Source organism: Palaemon carinicauda, chromosome 9 (genome assembly GCF_036898095.1).
Source record: "Palaemon carinicauda isolate YSFRI2023 chromosome 9, ASM3689809v2, whole genome shotgun sequence".
Lineage (NCBI taxonomy): Eukaryota > Metazoa > Arthropoda > Malacostraca > Decapoda > Palaemonidae > Palaemon > Palaemon carinicauda.
Genome location: NC_090733.1, coordinates 149,681,277 through 149,696,276, shown reverse-complemented (window position 1 = coordinate 149,696,276; position 15,000 = coordinate 149,681,277). Strand labels below are relative to the sequence as shown.

The window sequence follows — 15,000 nt, the reverse complement described above, 5'->3', positions numbered from 1 at the left end:
CAAATTTGTTATTCAGGAAAAGAGTCATTAGAATAATTCAAGGTATTTTGATTCTCTTTGAAGATTTACGTTGTATTGGAACGTGCAAGGTTGGCCTACTATATATAGACCTTTGCTTACTGTATATACCTATACGATCATTTTTGTATTTGTATTAAGTTACTTGTAGAAGCCTCCACTATCTACCCTAGATTACTTCCCTTTTAGTGCAATGCTGAAAACTGTACACAATGTAATTATTTAACAATTCCTTCGTACTGTTTTTTTTATTTTTTTTTTATTTTTTTTTCTCAAATATTGCACATTCATTCTGATACCATTTTCTTCTTATTTGATGAAATCATATTCTTATTTGATTTTAAAAAATGTATAGACTTAAAGCGGAAAAACCTTGAAGGTGGTACAGATTCCCTAGGATATGATATGTCCAGATAATTTTAATAATTTATGAGATGGTAAACTTATTTATTTTTCTGCCTATCACTCTCTTATCGGACAGAATAGACTAGTTTTTGCCAGACCACTTTAAATTCATCAGTAAGAAGAGTAATTCATGTTGACATCCTAAATTTGACCAAACATTGTTCATTTTATTATTATTATTATTATTATTATTATTATTATTATTATTATCATTATTACAAGCCAAGCAACAACCCTAGTTGGAAAAGCAAGATGCTATAAGCCCAAGGGCTCCTTCTATCACCAAGATTATTTGGAGATGGTCTGACAGTGCAGCAGCTTACAACCATAGTTTCCTTATTCAAAAATTCATATAAAAACAATGCATATATATATATATATATATATATATGTATGTATATATATATGTGTGTGTGTTGTTTTTAACATGTTCACATTTTAATTTGAAAATGGAATCAAAGATAAAGCATGAATTACTTTGTAATCTCTCCTATATAATAAAGATGAAGTGTCGATATATATATATATATATATATATATATATATATATATATATATATATATGTATATATATGTGTGTGTGTGTATATATATGTATATATATATATATATATGTGTGTGTGTGTGTGTGTGTGTGTGTTTGTGTGTGTACATATATATACATATATATATACATATATGTATGTATGTATACATATATATGTACACACACACACACATATATATATATATATATATATATATATATATATATATATATATATTCGGTCACGCTCAGCTCTCCTCGTCCCTCGGGTGAGAGGGAGAGGGAGTAGTCAGACTTTGATAAGAGTGTGTGGTTTGTATGTGCCTATTAATCTAGACATTTAGCCGTCATTTTGACGGGTTGCATACACTATTAGATTATCATGCTAATGTTAGTCAGAATTATAATGGCTAAGCAATATAGATATCGGAGTGGTAACGGCGATGTCGGTGACAGTACTCGTTATTATTATTATTATTATTATTATTATTATTATTATTATTATTATTATTATTATTATTATTATTATTATTAGCTAAGCTATAACCCTAGTTGGAAAATCTATATGCTACAAGCATAAGGGCTCCAACAGGGAAAAATAACCCAGTGAGGAAAGGAAATAAGGAAATAAAAAAACGATATAAGTAGTAATGAACAATTAAAATGAAATAATTTTAAAACATTAACAACATTAAAACAGATATTTCATATATAAACTATAAAAGGACTTTTGTCCGTCTGTTCATAAGATCATTTGCTGCAAGTTTGCACTTTTAACAACAAACTCTAATTTACCCAAAACACTAAAACAATACAATAACTCACCTTCGCTCCGTAGGAGGACACTACAAAATCAAACTATTGTTCTCTGGTCTTGGGTAGTGCCATAGCCGCTGTACCATGGCCTTCCATTGTTTTGGATTAGAGTTCTCTTGGTTAGGGGTACACTCGGGCTTGCTGTTCTGGCTTACTTTATCTTCCGCTTGTTTTTTTTTTAATTTTTTTTTTGTTTAAATGTGAAGGATCTAATTTAATGTTGTTACTGTTCTCGAAATATTTTATTTTGATTGCTTATTCTTCTCTTGTAGTTTATTTGTTGCCTTTCCTCATTGGGGTTATTTTCACTTTTGGAGTCCTTGGGTTTATAGCATATTGCTTTTCCAACTAGGGTTAAAACCTAACTTGTAATAATAATAATAATAATAATGTCGACAGTACACCTCTTGCAGTGCACTGTAGACATTGCTCTGTGCTGCATTCCTTCACCCACTTTTTATCGTTACTTTATTTTTCCAAGGATTTTCCAACTCTTCAGAGTGCAACTCCATGTGCACCTCGACGCTAAATGTCATCTCGGCCCAGCGCTTGGCCATAAGACTTAACAATTCCACGCACACACACACACACACACACACACACACACACAAATCGCTGTGAAAATGGAGAGAACTTTGAATCGTAGTTGTTGTGGTGTAGTGGTGATGGGGCTGGTAGGAGTGGTTGGTCGGGGGGGGGGGGGGTAATAAAAGGCTCAAAACCATTTATTAAGGATAACGATGTGGGTTGGCTGCGATGAGTGATGGAGGACCATGATGACAAATGCCTTCAGCTCAGGTTGGACTGAGATCCCCCACCCTGTTATTTTGCGTGTGTTTGTAAGGGCTGACAACGCAAGAGCCCGTGTTTTTCATATGGTAGAACAATCTGAAAACAAACAAACAAAATGTTTGTATATGATTCGCCCCTTTTAATGAATAAACAAGATTGACAAGTATCTGATATCATAAATACACATTTTAGCTAGAAAAGCACTCTGAATGTGCAGACCTCCTTCACAGAAGCTTATCTCTCGACATTTTGCTTGACCTTGACCTTTGACCTAGGACTTTCAAATTTGAATCAATTCCACGTCCTAATATAACAATTAATCCCTGAAAGTTTCACTACTCTATAAGTAAAATTGTGGGCAGGAAGTATTTCACAAACAAACAAACATAAAAAGGGCCAAAAACATAACCTCCCAACTTCGTTGGCGGAGTAATAATTGTCTAGAAAAAGAAAATTCATCCATTGAAGGCGATATTCAAAATAAAATTAAACTAAAAATACTGTAGATCTCTAGCCAAAGAACGCCACACGAGTACCCGAGGGGCCGTTGCAAAGGATAAATATCAACCCTGAAGCTACTGCTTCTCGAATGATCCTGTTTCTAAGAGTTTTAGTTTTGTTACTTTTTATTTGTTTACCATAGGCCCATTTACCCTGAATATAAAATTTATCTCCTCATACTTCAGGATTTATTTGGTCTGGTAAACATGTTTATATTTTTGTAGATTTTCAGTATTTTTAAATAATTTACAATCATCAAATAACCTTCCTTGATGAGTATTATTTCTAGAATATCTTCCATCGATAATCCTTATATCTGTGACGCCTTCAGAATCCGATATATCAATCCATTTATTTTTTCTCTTGATTAAACTATGATCGAAATATTTTTATCTTCTATATAATGAAGAACAAATCTCTCTCTCTCTCTCTCTCTCTCTCTCTCTCTCTCTCTCTCTCTCTCTCTCTATATATATATATATATATATATATATATATATATAATATATATATAATATATATATAATATATATACATATATATATATATATATATATATATATATATATATATATATATATATATATATATATATATATATATTTCTAGTCACGCTCAATGGCATTGCCTACGTATAAGTACTTGGTCTCTCCACGTCCCTCGGGTAGGGGGAGAGGGGGTTAGTCCTACCCTCGTGAGAGGAAGGACCCCTACAGGAAAGGGGCAGGAGGTGGGAAGGGTTGAGTCTCTGTGTGCATATCCATCTAAATATTTAGCAGTCATGATTGACTGGTCGCGTATACTAGTATTACATATTAGCCTTCTTTTGACAGGTGTCTTGACCTGGGTCAACTGCACGAACGTCAAGTGGGCCACCAAAGTCCAAGACGTGTTCACAGCGTCGAAAATCTTAGCCCTCGTCATCATCATCGGCGCCGGCGTGTATCATCTGGCGACGGGCAACGTGGAAAATTACCGGAAGCCCTTCGAAGGCACCAACATGGACGTCGCGGCCTTTGCCACGGCCTTTTATCAAGGGCTCTTCAGCTTTGCTGGGTGGTAAGGCCTTTTTTTTAAATCTATTTATTGTGTTTGTGATAGTTGATGGAGTTCATCTTTTGTTGGTTGATGTTATTGTTTTGGTATATATTATGTTATATATTAATTAATATTATTCTACGTGTTTAGAGCGATGCCAGTATGTTAATTAATGTTATATTTCTAGTTACTGAAATTGATAGAAATTGGTTAATGTTAATCATCATTCAGGTTTCCTTAACAGCAGTGCCATATGCTGATTTATAAATAATTATCATTAGAGATTTAAGGCAGTGACATAAATTAGTTTGTTAATATTTTTTGATTAATTAATGTTGATCATTATTTTTCAACGTCTTTTAAAAGCGATATCAGTCATTAATTGATTGTGATCATTATTTGAGATCTACCAAGATCAATCATCGAGTAATCAGTGTTGATTATTATTTGAATTGTCAGCGATTATTTAATTGTAATCATCGAGAGTAGAAGTGTTTATTCTGAATGATGAAGTGTGCAAATAATCTTTTTACATGTTTCTGTTTTCTTCTATATCTAAATAATCTAACTATGCTATAGTGTTAGGATTTTCGATCCCTTTTACGAATGCCTATAGTCAATTTTTTTTTGTGGGGCAGATTTGCACAGACTCGCAGGGGTCCCCTTTTAGCTCGGAAAAGTTTCCTGATCGCTGATTGGTTGGACAAGATAATTCTAACCAATCAGATAGCAGGAAACTTTTCCTAGCTAAAATGGCACCGCTGCGAGTCGGTGCAAATGCGCCTCATTAAAAAAAAATTAGTATAGCAGTTTTTCAAATGAATAAATACTTAGAAGGGTTTGTTTGAGCTAATTTTACTTCGATCTCTAAACGTCAAATACAACTCCATGTCTACTCTTTTTCTACTCATTCACTTGACTGGTCCTTATGGAATTTGATTTTTTTTTTTTCAATAGATTATCTGTCCTTAGTGATCAAGTTGTAACATTTATCATTTACATTAAATGAGACCCATTTGGTGAATTCGTCTGTCTGTTTTGTTATTATTTTGATTATAGCTGTTGTTCACCGATTAAATTTGATACCTCTTTTGTTACTATTTTAGATAAATCAATTTATTTTTTCTGTTTATTTTATTCCTTAGTTATTTTTATGTATGAATTTCATGTTATTTTAGTTGGAATTTGAACTAAATGTTTACAGTATATGTCATAAACAGTAATATTTGCAATATATTTCATGATTTAAAATAAAATATCAGAATATAATTTCGTATGGGCTACTTTCAGTGCATAAAGATATTTCTAAGTTATGATAATTCTCTCTCTCTCTCTCTCTCTCTCTCTCTCTCTCTCTCTCCCTCTCTCTCTCTCTCTCTCTCTCTCTCTCTGTTGAGTTCCCATTATTTGTCAATTTAATGCAGAAAGTGCAACTTCTTTGATATATAGGAATAATTTTAACTTTTCCTTAATCAAAGTCTTCTTGTTTAATCAAGATTTGAATTAATATAAATTACTCCTTTTCAGGAACTATCTCAACTTCGTTGTCGAGGAATTACAGGACCCATACAGGTGAGGCAAGAATTTCAAGATGGTTTGCTAATGTCATCTCTTTATTTTATCTTATTTTATTTATTTAGTTTTACTTACTCATTTTATCAATTTACTTATTTGTTTAACTAGGTGATAATTGTTGTTTTAGGAAGAAGTACTTCGGTATCATTTAGTTTTAACTTTGTCCCCTTTTGTTAAGGACTTTAGTTTGGCAAGATCTAAGTTATATTATACCTGTTGTGTATGCAATGCTTTATAATTTGTACCTGTATATATATATACATATATATATATATATATATAATATATATATATATATATATATATATATATATATATATATATATATATATATATATATATATATATATATATCGACATTAAGCAATAATCACTAATAACTACGATTCGAGATAAAATGCAGAAACTTCAATATCATGTCTATGATTTAGTTTGAAAGGTCTCTCTCTCTCTCTCTCTCTCTCTCTCTCTCTCTCTCTCTCTCTCTCTCTCTCTCTCTCTCTCTCTCTCAGACACAGACACATCCATAGGAATATATATATATATATATATATATATATATATATATGTGTGTGTGTGTGTGTGTATGTATATTTATACAGTATATGTATGGGTGCGTGCGCAGCATAAGATTAATCTACATAATAAAGTAAATAGCGTGACACAGTTCAAATACCCCTGTTTGTTAAGAGACATTCCAAGTGTTACTCTAATCTCTATCACGAGCCATATTTCACGCCGAATCCCCCCCTTCACAAGTGAAATTGGACACCGCGCAGCCGCTACCAATTACTTTAAATGCATAATTCAACCCATTATATGAACACTTGACATATCTGAGGCTTCTGTGTGGAGATTCTGAAATGGAATGTGATAAGAAGATAAGCAGAACAATTGATAAGAAAATAAATTTTATATGTGTCGAGTTGAAGTTGAGAAAGTGGTTTATTGTTATGGTTGTTTTTATTGCAATTCTTGTTCCTCGAGTGTGGTAAGGGGACTAAAAGATGATAAATGATATACAGTAGATATGTTTATTTAGTCTTGTCAAATCTTGAATAGAATAAAGGAAGAATACTAACATTCCAAAATAGAAATCAAATTGCTATTAAAAGTGTATTTATAGAAGACCTTCTTTGCATGTTTGTAGACTTGTAAAGAAATGAAAGATTAATTGAGCATTTACTGTCTTGATGCATTTGAAACCAGAGTTAAATCCTCGTGCATGACCGGATAGATTTAATTGAAAAACTAAAAAAACTGGCTTTCTTTTTGAACCAATGTTGGGAAGAAAGAGGAAAATCTAATAGGTCTTCCCCCCGAACCATTGTATGGTACCTACTAGTCCTAGCTTGAAGGGGGGGGGGGGGGAGGTAGGATATTATATAACAGTGCAAAGACCTCGTTCACACACATACACACACACACACACACACATATATATATACATATATATATATATATATATGTATATATATATACATATATATATGTATATATATATATATATATATATATATATATATATATATATATATAAGTGTGTGTGTGTGTGTGTGTGAATTTAAAAATCTCTAAACTACTCGTCATATTTAAACAAGCAGGGTTAGTGGATTCTATTGGCAAAAGAATAGCCAAGCGGTTCTTGGTTCTCTTCTAGACACAAGCCATTTTCTATTATCATTATTATGTATTTTTTCTTTTGTTTAAAATATATAAAAAAAATATTCAAAATTCCTAGATTCTCCTCTCACTGTTCATAAAAGCAAAATTCAATCTGTTGATTGCCAGGAAAGAAATCTCGTCTCGAGTTAAATAGATTGGTATTTTGGATAACTTTTGACTTTATCTCTGATGTTTGTTCTCGTTAATTCATCTCAGTGAATAAGAGATTAAATCTCTCACGCTTTCTTACGTAAACATTGTACTAAAAGATTAAACCTCAGTTGTTAATGTTGAAGCTTAAATTGAAAAACACTTGACGATCGCAGATAATAATAGTAATAAAAGTATGGTAGAAATTATTTAAAAGAAGATGCAATAGTATTATTTAATATTACGTAGTGTAAGCATAATCAAGTAGAAATTCAAATTAGAAATGTTGGATGAAAAAGATAATTGTGTATGGAGATCGCTCTAAATAAATGTCAATCATATCGAATATATTTAAACCAAGAATCTATTGGTAACGTCTCTGTCTGGCATTATGCCAGACTGGGGTTCGAGTCCCGCTCGAACTCTTTAGTTTCTTGTAGTGTTTGCAACCTCGGCCTCCTTGTGAGCTACGGATGGGGTGTTTGAGGGAGTCTATAGGTCTATCTGCTGAGTCATCAGCAGTCATTGCCTTGCCCTCTTTGGTCCTATCTTGGGTGAAAGAGGGGTTTTGGACGCTGATCATATGTATACAGTATATAGTCAGTCTCTAGGGCATTGTCACCGTTGCCTATGCCATTCATGAGTGGCCTTTAAACCTTTAAATTAGTCACTGAAACGTCAGAACAACAATACTCAAAATCCATCTTATCAAAAAGAATTTCCCCATTTCTTTACCGGTACACGTTCAACATTTTTTATTAATGAAAGTGGAATTTGATGTTCTGGAGCTCTTACTTGGCAGGAAGTCAGAATACATCTATATTTTTCTCAAACACCTCGTTTTTTTTTAATTATATTTAAAAAATCCTTTATTATCCTTCATTTACAAAAGTGGTGCCTTAACGTTAACAGTAAGTCGGCCTTATCCCAGCACACGCCCTTGGAGTCAAGTTGTGAGAGGGAGTGGGGAGGTCTGGTGTGGACCCTTGGAATCTGACCCACCAACAGGGACGTGTCCCACCCCTACCCACCTTTATTTAAATACTCTCCTCTTGGAATCCCCAAAGAGAATAGGTATAAATGAAAAGTTCTTCTAGTTAACACAAGGATCAGTTTACTGCTCGTGGGTCCACACCAAGCCTTATGAAATTACCAACAATCAAATCATGATTGCAAGAGCCAATGACTGGCTGTGGTTCCAGGCACTCTATGGCTACTACATGTAGACTAAACTATACTCAATTTTTTTTAATGAGGCGCATTTACACTGACTCGCAGCGGTGCCATTTTAGCTCGGAAAAGTTTCCTGCTATCTGATTGGTTAGAATTATCTCGTCCAACCAATCAACGATCATGAAACTTTTTCGAGCTAAAAGGGTACTCCTGCGAGTCGGTGTAAATCTGCCTCACTAAAAATAATCGACTATAAATACAAGCGGTTCCGGCAATATACTTCAATTTGCATTTAAAAGTCATTGCTATTTTTTCAATGTCAACAAACAAGAGTGAAACTGGGCTGTTTTTACTGTTCTTTAAATCAACGTAGTAGAATTATGATTTTCATTGTAAAAATGAATGAGTTATGAAAATAAATTGTAACGGAGTTAAATAATTCTTAATTAAATTTTAATCAAGACTTATAATGTTAGTTATTTCTTATTATCTTCATGTTATTTACTTACTATTTTTATTGGTATGGTAGAAGCGTCAACTGCTGACAGACATTGAATGCTATACCAGCTCTTTCTTTTTTTTCAGCAGCGTATCACAGTCGAACAACAATCCTTAGAATATAATAAAGCGTCTCTTTTAGTTGGGCAGAGTCCGGAGGGCTACACCAGAAATTATGGCCACCTAAAGTCTATTCATGAGATTTTGGGTGAAAAAAAAAATATAATGCAATCCGGAAGTTAACTAATATGACTTTTAAATTATATTCAATCATTCTAACTATTTTTAAACGTATGAAACCTTTAATTATTTTTATAGCGTAATTATAATGTTTAATTCATTACATTGATTGGCCTCCCCGATCCCAGCGCATATTATATAGTAGACCTTATGGTAAAGATTAAGGACCCCTGTTATCGTATGTCTGGCTTTATGTGAACCAACGAAATAATATAAGTCAGATCGTACTGCTTATATATATATATATATATATATATATATATATATATATATGTGTGTGTGTGTATGTATATATATGTATATATATATATATATATATATATATATATATATATATAGAGAGAGAGAGAGAGAGAGAGAGAGAGAGAGAGAGAGAGAGAGAGAGAGAGAGAGAGAGAGAATTTGGATCATATAACTCTGTGCTGGCACCGGGTAGACCCTACAGCACCGAGTTTCGGTCCACTATCAAGTAAAAGATAGAAGGATAAAAAGAGGGTGTAGTTAAGGGTTCGAGGGACACTTACAGTGCACCGCCTGAGAAGCACTGGCTTCATATTTCTCTACTTAATATGTTATTGTATTTGTAAAGACTCCATTACCTGAAGGGATATCCACATTGTTTGGTTCTTTTGTGGAGGCTGGAGCTGAAAACGATTGTTACAGCGTCTTCTAGACTAGAAAATTAAACTTTTATTCTCTTTTATCAGTCGTGATGCACCACAAGTGTGTCGAATATATTAACTCTATGCGACGTATGGTACTTTTGCATTTTTCTTTTCAATTCCAAAATTGATTTTAGTGACTACGTTTAAGCAAAAAAAAAAAAAAAAAAAAACGAGCATATCTACGTATAAATGAACTTGGCGCTTTATTAATGTTATATTGTTTATGTATTTGATCATTCATAATTGAATTTTAATTTTTCATATTTAGATTTATATCACGTTTTCCTTTTTATGCATTTCGATATACAAGACCTGAAGATGGTGGAATTATGATTGAAAGAAATCAGTTGTAATTCCAGACAACCCTCACAAATATTTTCACTTTTCCTTGAAGAACGAGAACCTTTATTAACCTAATTCCATCTTCAGCAATGCTCCTGTCATCATCAAAGGAGCATTGCAGCGAGCACATCATACAACGCTTGCGAAAGGTCATCCCAGGATGTGGCCAAATTACAGCTTATTTGATCACACAAAAGGAGCACGTATTCAAATGTTATCCCAAGCTTATCTATTGTGAGCCGGGCTGGGTCTCTCCCCGAGAGACCGTCCACACAATGCTTCTTTTGTCAGACGTTCAACAAAGCCCATAATTCCGTGTCATGGCACACTCTTTTAAGTTCATAGACCACGTTGGAGGTATATTATTAACCAATCTGGGATGAGTAAAGTGAGCACAAGGGTGTTTGGAGTAGTGGGTCGCGATGGCAGGGAGCTGCCTTGTCAAGAGGGATATGCCCCATTCTTACGCACAGCCTGGTACATCCCTCCCTGCCCCTGGCGGATACTTCCGGAACTAATTCTTTATTTTCTGCCCTTTTTCTTCTTTATTTTACGTTTATTATCTGTGGGTAAATCTTGTTGTTATCTTCTCTTTTTTAATCTGTTGGTATATCTACTTGCAAAATCTTTAAAGGGATAATCTGGTTCATATTTCTCTTAAAATTGACTTGTTGTTCTAGCATATGAAATTATTTTTTAAAAGAAATTATAGATTTAGTAATATATGTAAATTCTAATAATAAGGTTTTTAAGATACTCCACTCACTTTTAATAATGTTGACTTCTGCTTTTTGCAGTGTTTTTACTTTTTTCAATGTCCAACTTTTGCGCTGCTCAGTCAAGAAATCAGTTCGCGCATATGATCTAAAAAATAGATTATTTATTAGATTGGGACATATATCTTCTGAACTTATCGATTTCAATTAACAACACAACTGTAGTCGTTTGCTCCTTTGGTCAGCTCTGCTAATTATTCACTATTTATGATGGTGAATTCAGTGTTGCCAGATATGGGGATTTATCCTTAGATTTGCGGATTTTGGGTGTCTGATGGGGATAATCTGTACAAATTTCTATGAAGAAGAAACAAAGATGGGTAAACCTTTATATTGTTGCAATTAGTTTACTTATATGAGTTATAGTGAATAATTTCTATGTTAGTAAAGCCTACACGATCAGAAGAAAATATATTCGTGGAAAATGTTTGGGTTTTGGATTTTTTTTTTCATGAGTTTTGGGGATTTTTAGCCTAACCCATCTGGGAACACTGGGTGAATTCTGGTTTAATTTCCTTCGAAAGTGCCTGAAAGAAAAACATGTATTTTGTATGATAAAATTCTTAGATTTTATTCTAGTTTGTCAAATTTTATTTCATCGATTACTTTTTTTACAGGAACCTTCCAAGAGCCATTATGATATCGTTACCTCTCGTCACCATAATTTATTTCCTGACGAATCTCGCCTACTTTGCTGTCCTGACACGAACTGAGATGCTGGCTTCGAATGCTGTAGCCGTGGTAAGGAAACATTGCTAGTCTCCGGCATACTCTTTATCTATATTCATTACTGCCTGCATCAGCCGTAATGGTTTGTTGCAAAGTAGGACATAAGACCATCACCGTTTATTATTATTATTATTATTATTATTATTATTATTATTATTATTATTATTATTATTATTTGCTAAGCTACAACCCTAGTTGGAAAAGCAGGATGTTATAAGCCCAGGGGTTCCAACAGGGAAAATAGCCCAGCGGGGAAAGGAACTATAGAAACTACAAGAGAAGTAATTAACAATTGAAATAAAATATTTTAAGAACAGTAACAGCATTAAAGTAAACCTTTCATATCTAAACTATAAAAAACTTAGAAAAAACAAAAGGAAGAGAAATAAGATAGAGTAGTGTACCCTCAAGCAAGAGATCTCTACCCCAAGACAGTGAAAGAGCATGGTACAGAGGCTATGGCACTATCCAAGATCAGAGAATAATGGTTTGATTTCAGAGTGTCCTTCTCCTAGAAGAGCTGCTTACCATAGTTAAAGAGTCTCTTCTACCCTTACCAAGAGGAAAGTAGCCACTGAACAAGTACATTCCAATAGTTAACACCTTGAGTGAAGAAGAATTATTTGGTAATCTCAGTGTTGTCAGGTGTATGCGGACTGAGGAGAATCTGTAAAGAATAGGCCAGACTATTCGATATACAGTATGTATTGGCAAAAGGAAAATGAGCCGTAACCAAAGAGAAGGATCCAATGTAGTATTGTCTGGCCATTCATAGTACCCAGTAGTCTCCAGTGGTATTATTTCAACTGGTGGCTGGTTCTTAAATAAGGAATGCCAGATAAAGTCGAAGATTGTATCTGTGTTTGGCCTTTTATTTAAGAGAAATATATTATATGAAATGAGAAATGGGATGCGAGGTAAAATGTCTGCTAACATTATTATTATTATTATTATTATTATTAGCCAAGCTACAACCTTAGTTGGAAAAGCAAGATGCTATAAGCCCAAGGCCTCCAATAGGGAAAAATAGCCCAGTGAGGAAAGGAAATAAGGAAGTATATAAATGGTGAGAATAAATTAACAATAAATTCTAAAAACAGTAACAACGTCAAAACAGATATGTCCTATATAAACTATTAACAACGTCAAAAACAGATATGTCATATATAAACTATAAAAAGACTCATGTCAGCCTGGTCAACATAAAAGCATTTGCTCCAACTTTGAACTTTTGAAGTTCTAGTGATTCAACTACCCGATTAGGAAGATCATTCCACAGCTTGGTAACAGCTGGAATAAAACTTCTAGAATACTGTGTGGTATTGAGCCCCATGATGGAGAAGGCCTGGCTATTAGAATTAACAGCCTGCCTAGTATTACGAACAGGATAGAAGTAGTAGTAGTTAATGCTATAGTGCATAATGTTAGGCATTTGCATAGTATTACATTTTATCTATTCTAGTACTGTATTCTACTGTACCTCAATTGCCGCTTCCTTTGTCCCATCTTTTGCTGCAAAAACTCTTCTCCCTTTTTACTCCGTAGTGCAACTTATGGGATTTATCTCGGCTCCTGTATTGTTATGTGGTATATGCTTTAAATATTCGAAACAGAGGGTTTTGCCATGTGATAAAAAATAGTAAAACACAATTGAGTCAGAAAATTGATAAATATGGAAGCAGCAGGGCACGTTGTAAGATTGGAAGTAGCAAGACGGGAACAAGTAGGTATTTCAGTATTAAACAGGATAGAAAGTTGTGCGATCGACACGGGCTCTTACGTTGACGGCCCTTAAAAGAAATTTATAAGTTTAGTAGTAGGTATGGAAATGGAAGCACGGTGATTAATATAAAAGCCAAAAAATCCTGGAGAGAGTCAGCATTGATAAAGATCGTGACCAGATTGAAATTTACTGCACAAGTCGGGAGAATGAAGAGAACTTAGCTAACAATCGAACTCCTTAAGATAGTTATGTTAATTATGTTTTTGCATAACCTTGCACATTGCAATCTTCAACTGTCACTGAAAACCTATAATGTTTTTATTTTTATTTTTCCATCTAACAGACAAAATTCTCATGTTTCTCTTCTCGCTTTCAGTCATTTGGAAACCGGATGCTTGGAGTGATGTCTTGGACCATGCCATTCTTCGTCGTTTGCTCAACCTTCGGCAGCTTGAACGGAGGGATATTTGCTTCCTCCAGGTTATTCTTCGTAGGTGCCAGGCAGGGCCATTTGCCGCAGATCCTGTCTTTGATCAACAAGGACAACTACACCCCAGTGCCTTCTTTAATATTCCTGGTGAGCCAAGAGTCCTTTTCAGTCTTAGTATGACTATACTAATTTTTTTTTTTTTAATGAGGCGCATTTGCACCGATTCGCAGAGGTACCCTTTTAGCTCGGAAAAGTTTCCTGCTCTCTGATTGGTTAGAATTATCTTGTCCAATCAATCATCGATCAGGAAACTTTTCCGAGCTAAAAGGGCACCCCTGCGAGTCTGTGTAAATCTGCTTCACTAAAAAGAATTGACTATAGATCTTTCCATAGAGAAACCCAGGTTCGGCTTAAATAGTCAACATAAATTAGGATTATCACTTTATTTAATTAGCAAGGTCTTTCATTTTGGAAAGTTACCATGGCCTGGCCTGTCATTTTACAAGTCCAACCCTAACCTGACCTATCAATTCAAAAGATCAACCTAACCTAGTATACCCAGACAACGTGGTTAGACCCATTACTTTAGTTAATATGTTAATTAAAGTACTTTTCTGTAATGATTTAACGGACACGTATGCACTGTTGACTTTGTTTTATTATGCGTTCCCAGTGTTAGTAACCTTTGATTTATTTGATGTCAGCAGCATGATTAAATCAAAAAGCAATTTAGTGTTGATGAATGAGTACGAGGACAAGTTGGTTTAAATAATGAATTAAAATATGAAAACCTATGATGAATTGACCGAAGATGTAGTACATTCCCTTTGTTCTGTAAAGAAGATTCAATGGATTTTGTGTTTGATAGAAGGCAAATTGACGTGGGTGTTTTAGGGTAAAGATTTTGATAGAAGGCATTGGAGAGGGCGCATCAGGAA

At 34.0% G+C, this 15,000-nt stretch overlaps 1 protein-coding gene across 2 annotated transcripts in view; it reads left to right on the top strand.

Annotated features, from left to right (window-relative positions):
• Positions 1–15,000, top strand: part of LOC137647268 (Y+L amino acid transporter 2-like) — a 99,530-nt gene that overhangs the window by 76,037 nt on the left and 8,493 nt on the right. For both annotated transcript variants that reach the window (XM_068380664.1, XM_068380665.1), the window contains 4 exons: positions 3,892–4,117; positions 5,624–5,668; positions 11,798–11,921; positions 14,009–14,209. In XM_068380664.1, coding sequence (XP_068236765.1) covers positions 3,892–4,117; positions 5,624–5,668; positions 11,798–11,921; positions 14,009–14,209 — 596 coding nt within the window. The remainder of the gene's footprint in view (positions 1–3,891; positions 4,118–5,623; positions 5,669–11,797; positions 11,922–14,008; positions 14,210–15,000) is intronic.